This window comes from Lactuca sativa, chromosome 9, assembly GCF_002870075.4.
Source record: "Lactuca sativa cultivar Salinas chromosome 9, Lsat_Salinas_v11, whole genome shotgun sequence".
NCBI lineage: Eukaryota > Viridiplantae > Streptophyta > Magnoliopsida > Asterales > Asteraceae > Lactuca > Lactuca sativa.
The window spans coordinates 32,070,202-32,079,266 of record NC_056631.2 but is presented as its reverse complement, the minus strand read 5'-3'; the positions used below and the strand labels follow the sequence as shown (position 1 = coordinate 32,079,266).

The 9,065-nt window shown below is 37.0% G+C and overlaps 1 protein-coding gene across 1 annotated transcript; it reads left to right on the top strand.

Moving 5' to 3' along the window:
* Positions 1-4,547: 4,547 nt before the first annotated feature.
* Positions 4,548-6,635, top strand: LOC128128899 (uncharacterized). Its single transcript, XM_052767654.1, has one exon. The coding sequence runs from the start codon at positions 4,548-4,550 to the stop codon at positions 6,633-6,635; it is 2,088 nt and encodes a 695-aa protein (XP_052623614.1).
* Positions 6,636-9,065: the final 2,430 nt, after the last annotated feature.

Genomic DNA, 9,065 nt, shown 5'->3' with positions numbered 1-9,065 from the left:
TGTGAATCTTCAAAAAAACCAAGAACACCAAGAACACACACTAAGTTTTGGACCCTAATCACCCCTTTCAAGCCTCTATAACGTGTATATACTTGTTATACCTGGTTATATGTTAATAACACTTGATGATGTGCTTGAAAAACTCGAGTTCATCATCTTCATGAAGGATGTGCGGCCGCACACCTTCATAGTAGCCGCACACACCCTTTTTAAGTCCCGAAATGGCAATGAACTCCATATAAGGCTAGAGCATGAAGTAAGAAACCTTCCTAGATGAGTCCTAAGGCCTTAAGATACGTTTTGACACACTTCATAGGGAGTGTGCGGCCGCACACACATCCTGGCCGCACACACACCAATATGGTGTATTTTGACCATACACTCCCTTATATAGCCATACACCCCTTATACACAATCATATATGATTCTAACACTACAATATAAGTGTTTACTAGTCCCTAAGGTGGTCCCAATTCAATAATTAGCTGTTGCAGACACTAATTGTATACATACATATGTCATAATATGGTTAATAGGATTCGTTTGTGCTCGAGTCCACAATTGACACTCAACCTACTAAACCGATCCTACCGTCGCTTCACTCACTAACAGGTGAGTTCATACCCCCTTTAATTAACCTTTTATATGTTTTAAATGCTTTTATGGGGAGAATACAAGTTGAATCATACTAGATATTATATCAATCACATGTGATTAATGACTAGTACGCTAATGGATTTACTATGCTTTGAACTGTCTTGTCAACAACACTACTTCAAAACGATTTCCAAACACTCTTACATGTTAAACTCTTTATAAAACTTAGTTTCAGTTTAAAATTCATTACTTCAAAACTCTTTAAACTCATATACTGTCAAATCATGTCTAATACATACATACATATATATATATATATATATATATATATATATATATATATATATATATGGTTATATAAGTAAGGTTTGAAGAACTTAGGATTGATAATGCGCTCTATTTCTTGTTCCTTGTTTGGTTGTGGACTTAGAGTCTCCTATTGTTTGTCCGAGTGTCGTTTGATCCTTAGTTATATATCATGTGTATATGTATAGACATAAAAGCTTCCTGTCTTATTTCAATACATTCAGCTATACAAATGATCTTCTAGTAAACTATAATAGGTATAGTTCGGTGATATAATACTTACTACTTCTAGTATAATGTAACATACTATGAGCCAGTTCATACATGAGTCAATACATACTGTAAGCAATACACTACACTATACAACTGAACACACTATAATGAGAGTCAGAGAGAACATACATTAATACATACGGATCATACATACTATATACTACACTAGAGAACTCACTATGATGGGGATTAGGAAAGACATATACTACACTATTACATACACTATGTACACACTATGCAATAAACGTGAGGCACTACTTCGGGGAACGGCATCTCTATCATGGCTCGTCTTGTATCCAGAATCTCCTGGAGGGAGAACGTGAATTTGTGTATAGATCTATACTGGATTGACAATCCTACACCTTACTACTAGCTACAGTGGGATCTGCAGATCTTCGGGTGACAATTTCATTACTGTTCGACGTATTACAACGTCGTGATTTCCCCTAGTCAATTAGTACGGTTACAACTATATCACATTATACCTTAATTAACAATTGGATTAAGGTAGTTAGTACAGTAATAATTATAATATTATTACACTATAATACTTCATTATTTTCCCTTTACATCTACTTTGTGATCTCCTCACATAAAGAGTAATGTAAAAAAAACTATATTTTCTAATAATAGCCACATTTGGGAAAGGTACGCACTCCTATCACGACCAAACATACATTACACTTGACGCCTTGGTAGAAGGCTGCTTTTAATGGAAAACATAGGGTTTTCTAGGAAAGACAAACAAACACTACAAACATTCTATGCACCATTATACTCGAATACTTACAAACACTTTTCATACAAAACATGACACTAAATACTTATGGACTCACCAGCTTTAATGTTGATAAACTCTTTCAAAATAACTTGTATTCTCAGGTCATCAGTAGACAGGTACCGATACCAACTTTTGAGAAGATGGAGCATTTAAAAGACTCATCTTTTATTTTGATTCATATTTTTGGTGTTGTTAGGTGCATTTCATGCACTCATTTTGTAGTTTTAGTTCATAAAAGTGCATTGCATTTAGGTTTAAACTCATGCATTTTGCATATTTTTCGGGATTTTTCATGATGCAATTCCATTCACACACTTTTATGATATTTCAGGGACTTTTTGAAGGATGGAAATCGTTGGAAGAAGTTTAAAAGAACTGGAGACAGAGTTACAGAAGTTTTGGAGCTCAAAAGAAAGAGAATGAAGAATATGGCTTCTCAGAAGTTTACACGGCCGTGTAAATGCTCCCCTTTTATTTACACGGGCCGTGTAAACGTACATGCAAAGGCAGTCTACTTCGATGGCCTTGAAAGATTAAGCATTCTACTTCTATTGTTTACACGACCGTGTAAATGGCACCCTTTAATTTACACGGGCCGTGTAAACGTCTCGACAGTTTTAAAATGGTTTTGTCTTCTTATAATTCAGACAATCAGTTTTGTGGGGAGTTAGGTCGGATTTTGGGAGAAAGGAAGGCGATTTTCAGAACTTTTGCAAGTAGATTAACACTTGGAAACACTTTAATTTCCTTTTTGTAAGTCAATTTGAAGTTTAAACTTGTTTGATTTGTAGTTCAACCTAGATATGTGTTGTTGATTTCATTATCATTTCCGAATCTGAATTCTTACGTATGTGTTGTTAGGTTGTAACTTGAATTTTACTTGTGTTTAACATCTAGTAATCTTTGATTTGATCTTAATTATATGTTTGGTTGGTTCTCTTTTTCACTTGATCAATGAATTAGGGTTCTAGTCAATCTAGTTAATCAAATTATGAAATTCGTATATGTTTTATGATTTGATGTTAGTAACACACACTTACTTGGTTGTAATTAGATCAAAATTAGTGTAATCAAAGATTAAATGTTTATATTCCCAAGCTTAAGAGGAATGTTAAACATTGTTGGTAATTAGTGCAAGAACTTAATGTCATTTAATGATTTGATGCAAGAGCTTATTTGAATTGAATCAATTAAATGAAGTTTTATTTGAAGAGCTTGTTTTGAATAAAATACTTTTGCCAATTTGGATATTAGAGTTTATTAATATCCAACTTACCAACCTAGATTGAACATGAGTTATAATCATATTACATCTTTCAACATAATACATGTATAAGGGTCAGAATCGGAAATGTACTTCTTTTATTGCGTTTGTTATCAATCTTTCTTATTTATGAAGTTTAATTCAAGCTCAAACACAATCCCCCATTTTAATATTATTTGTATTATGTGTGAAAATATGGCAAGATAAGAAGTCCTGTATTCCTGTGGACCGACCCTGCTTACTCTATACTATTTTTAGTATTAGAAATAGCAGTGATTTGAGTTTTATTAATATTATTTTATCCCATCATTTGTTGGTTTGACCACCAAACAAATTGGCGCCGTTGCCGGGGATACGGTAGTACTAATTGTTTATGCCAAGATCTTTTCGCACAGGTACACCTTTACCAGTTGATTTGGAGATAGAAAAATCTGCTAAACAGAGAAGGAAGCAAGCCAGACTTTTAAAGAAACAACAACAATCTGGAGCTTCTTCATCAAATCTATCAACTACATCCTCTCCAACATCCAAAAGTATCACCCCACCATCTTCACCTACTCCTACCATGGCAGACAACCATGGAGGAAATCAAAATCCTCCACATCCACCACCTGAACAAACCTTTAGACAATGGGCCACTCAAGATGTCACCCAACAACCTTTGTGCATAAATTACCCTGCAGCAATCAACTTTGAACTCAAGTATGGACTCATCCATTTGTTACCCTCATTCCGTGGTCTTGAGAATGAAGACCCACATAAATTCCTTAAGGAATTTCATGTTTTTTGTGTGGGTATGAAGCCACATGAAGTCACAGAAGATCAAATCAAGTTAAGGGCATTTCCCTTTGCTTTACAAGATTCAGCCAAGGAGTGGTTGTATGACTTACCACCGGGGTCAGTCACAACATGGAATGAACTTGCAAGGATGTTTCTAGATAAATATTTTCCCGAAATGAGAGCTTCAGCTTTACGTAGAGAGATAATTGGCATCAAGCAACAATAGAGAGAAGCCTTTCATACTTATTGGGAACGGTTCAAGAAATTGTGCTCAAGATGTCCACAACATGGGATTACAGAATATCAGTTGCTGCAGTATTTTTGTGAAGGAATGTCATCTTGGGATAGGAGATTACTCAATGCATCAAGTGGTGGATCTATAGCAGATAAGACTCCAACAGAAATCAGAGTTCTTATAAAAAACATGGCAGAAGAGTCCAAGCATACAGTCCAAGAAGAAGGGTGGTACAGTGATGCACCAAGGGGGTGAAAGAAATTTCTACTCCAAAAATTGAAAGTCAACTTTATGAGTTGACTAAGGTAGTAATGATGCTTGCAAAAGAAAAGGGCGTGCAACCACCAACAGTTAGACCTTGTGGCATTTGTACACAAGTTGGACATCCCACTGACATGTGCCCCATGTTACAAGAAGATGTAGAGCCAGTTCAAGCTATGGGATTTTCAAGTCAACAACAAGGAAACTTCCAGCCAAGAAGCAATCCAAATTGGCATCAACCTAATACCAATTTTCAGCCTAGACCACCACCTTATCAACCAAGACCCCCATTTCAAAATCAAATGCATCACCAACAAAATTATCAACCACATTTCCAGCCAACTCAACCTCCTCATCAATCTCAATATCAACCTCAAAACATGCATCAAGGAAGTAGTTCAAGCGGATCGGGAATGTCTTTGGAAGACATTGTTAAGAGTTTAGCCACAAGTACTCAAACCTTTCAAAATGAGACCAAAGCGAGCATCAAGACTTTGGAGCAACAAATGACTCAACTCGCCACTTCTGTGAGTAAATTGGAGTCACAAGGCAAACTACCCGCGCAAACCGAGAAGAATCCAAAACATAGTGCATGTGTCATCACTTTGAGGAATGGAAAAGAATATGAAGGTCCAAAGATGGTTGAAGAAGAAGAAAAGATGGAGCTAGAGAAAGAAGAAGAGAAGTCAAAAACACCTTCCAAGCAAGTTCCTATTGAAGCAAAAGTCACTCCTCCTCCATTTCCTTCAAGATTAAACAAGTCAAAGCGTGAAAGTGAAGACAATGAAATCATGGAGATGTTCAGGAAGGTAGAGGTAAATATTCCTCTTATTGATGCCATCAAACAAGTCCCTAGGTATGCAAAATTCCTTAAGGAATTATGTACATCTAAGAAAAAACTGAAAGGGAATGAAACTGTCAAAGTAGGAGAAAATGTGTCTGCAGTGTTACAAAAAAGATTACCTCAAAAATGTAAGGATCCGGGTGTTTTCACGGTTCCTTGCAAATTAGGTAATCTTCATGTTCCACGGGCTATGCTAGACCTTGGAGCTTCTATCAATGTTTTGCCATTTTCCATCTTTAAAACTTTAAATATTGGCACATTGAAGAAGACCGGGGTAATCATTCAATTGGCTGATAGATCTTTAGTACATCCAAAAGGTGTGCTAGAAGATGTGTTAGTCCAAGTGAATGAACTAGTGTTTCCAGCAGATTTTTATGTCCTTGATATGGATGATGATGACTCACCAAATTTGAGTTCAATTCTTCTAGGAAGACCCTTTTTGAAAACAGCTAGGACGAAAATTGATGTTTATGATGGTACATTGTCCATGGAATTTGATGGGGAGGTGATAAATTTCAATATTTATGATGCTGTGAGATATCCAAGTGATATTTCATCTTTGAATTTTGTGGATGTCATTGAACCATTGACAGAGGAGTGTTTTGATTTGTCTAATCTTGATGTGTTAGCTCTCATTTTAGACAGGAATCTTCAAAAGGAAAGAGTGGAAAAACTTGCCAATCAATTTACAATTGATAAAGAGATTATGGAGGTTGTGTCTTGCACGGATGAGAAGAAGAAAATGAGGTTTGATGTTCCAAAGCTGAAAATACCAATGTCTAATGAGAAACTTGTTCCTTCTATTGTGCAGGCACCGGAATTGGAGCTAAAAACTTTACCCGAGCATCTCAAGTATGCATATCTTGGAGACAAGGAAACTTTGCCAGTAATCATTTCCACCAAGTGGTCAACAAAAGAAGAGGAAGAACTTGTCACCACTTTGAAGGAATATAAGGAAGCAATTAGGTGGACTATAGCCGACATCAAAGGGCTAAGTCCTTCGTTTTGCATGCACAAAATCCTTATGGAAGAAGATTACAAGCCTTCCCGAGAAGCTCAAAGGCGTCTGAATCCTCCAATGATGGAGGTTGTGAAAAAGGAGATTTTGAAGTTGTTGAATGCGGGAATGATTTACCCTATATCAGATAGTAAGTGGGTAAGTCCGGTCCAAGTTGTGCCGAAGAAGACAGGTATTACCGTTACAAAGAATGACCAAGGTGAGTTAGTCCCCACCCGTGTGCAAAACGGGTGGAGAGTTTGCATTGATTATAGATGGCTCAATTCCTCAACCTAGAAAGACCATTTCCTACTTCCCTTCATTGATCAAATGTTGGAAAGGTTAGCGGGAAAAACACATTATTGTTGCTTGGATGGATATTCCGGTTTCCATCAAATACCCGTTGCACATGAGGACCAAGAAAAGACTACTTTCACATGTCCCTTCGGAACATTTGCATATAGGCGAATGCCTTTTGGGGTTTGCAATGCTCCAGCCACTTTTCATGGTAAGTATTTTTTCGGAATTTGTTGAGGAAATCATTGAAGTTTTTATGGACGACTTCACAGTTTGTGGTAATTCTTTTCATGAGTGTTTGGGTAATTTGAAAAAGATTTTGCAAAGATGTATTGAGACCAATCTTGTTTTGAATTATGAAAAGTGTCACTTTATGGTTGACAAAGGTCTCATACTAGGTCATATTGTGTCTTCTAAGGGTCTAGAAGTGGACAAAGCAAAAATAGATGTCATAAAATCTTTACCTTATCCCACTTGTGTTCGTGAGGTGCGCTCATTTCTTGGTCATGCAGGATTTTATAGAAGGTTTATCAAAGATTTTTCCAAGATATCTCGTCCCATGTGTGAGCTCCTACAAAAAGATGCAGAATTCGAGTTTTCCAAACAGTGCAAGCAAGCTTTTGATCAATTGAAAGAGTTGTTGATAACAGCACCAATACTTCAATCACCGGATTGGAGTTTGCCTTTTGAAATCATGTGTGATGCCAGTAATCATGCAGTTGGTGCAGTGTTAGGGCAAAGAAAAGACCGTGTTCCTAATGTCATTTACTATGCCTCAAAAACACTTGATAGTGCACAAGCCAACTATTCAACAACTGAAAAAGAATTGCTATCTATTGTCTTTGCTTTAGACAAATTTCGTCAATATCTGCTAGGTTCTAAAGTCATTGTTTATTCTGATCATGCAGCTATTAGGTATTTACTTGCAAAGAAAGATTCGAAGCCTAGACTCATTCGATGGGTATTACTCTTGCAAGAGTTTGACATTGAAATCAAAGACAAGAGCGGAAAGTCAAATCTTGTAGCTGATCATCTTAGCAGGATTGTTTCTCCCGATGACTCAACTCCTATTTATGATGCATTTCCCGATGAAAACCTGTTTTCAGCAAAAGTTGCCCCGTGGTATGCCGATATTGTTAACTAGATTGTCACAAATCAATTTCCACCAGATTTGACTCGATGGCAAAAAGACAAGATCAAGAAAGAAGCCAAGATGTATGTTTGGGATGAACCATATTTGTGGAAATATTGTGCTGACCAAATGATTAGACGATGTGTGGATCAATATGAGGTATCTTCTATCTTAACATTCTGTCACTCTTATGCTTGTGGAGGACATTTTGGTCCTCAAAGGACTGCAAGAAAAGTTTTAGAGAGTGGATTTTACTGGCCAAGTATTTTCTATGACTCTTATGTTTTTTGTTCAAGCTGTGATAAATGTCAACGAATGGGCTCTTTAAGCTCAAAGAATCAAATGCCCCTAAACCCCATATTAGTTTGTGAAATTTTTGATGTTTGGGGCATTGATTTTATGGGACCTTTTCCATCATCTTCGGGTTTTATTTATATTCTTTTGGCTGTGGACTATGTTTCCAAGTGGGTGGAAGCAAAGGCTACCCGTACTAACGATTCAAAAGTTGTGATAGATTTCTTGAAGGCTAACATTTTTTCCAGATTTGGTGTTCCAAAGGCCTTGATCAGTGATCGTGGTACACATTTTTGTAATCGTATACTCGGGAGTGTTTTGAAGAAATATGGTGTCACTCATAAAGTTTCCACAGCATACCACCCACAAACAAATGGACAAGCTAAGGTGAGCAATCGACAAATCAAGGGCATTTTGGAGAAAACCGTGAATACAACAAGGAAAGATTGGAGTACACGCCTTGATGATGCTTTGTGGGCGTACCGCACTGCATACAAAACTCCAATTGGAATGTCTCCATACCGTATTGTTTTTGGAAAGTCGTGTCGATTACCCGTTGAGTTGGAACATAGGGCCTATTGGGCGATCAAACAGTTCAACATGGATTTAAGTGAATCGGGAAAGAAGAGGAAGCTGGACATACAAGAACTTGAGGAAATCCGCAATGAAGCATATGAGAATGAGGTTCTTTATAAGGAAAAGACCAGAGCATTCCATGACAAGATGATTACACGCAAGGTATTTCACAAAGGTCAAAAGGTACTACTTTACCATTCGCGTTTTAAATTGATTCCTGGTAAATTAAGGTCCCGTTGGGTGGGACCATTTGTTGTCACTAATGTTTTTGAGCATGGTGCAATAGAAATCACAAGTGAGAAAACCGGGAAGATTTTTAAGGTAAATGGTCACCGTTTGAAGCCTTATTATGAAGGATTTCAAGTAAAAAATGAAGAGGTGGAGGAAGTAATGGATCCAAAGTATGAAAATTGACAAATAGTTGGGGT

Excerpts from the sequence above, each read along its gene's own strand:
- LOC128128899 (XM_052767654.1), top strand. The coding sequence starts at position 4,548 with ATGATGCTTGCAAAAGAAAAGGGCGTGCAACCACCAACAGTTAGACCT.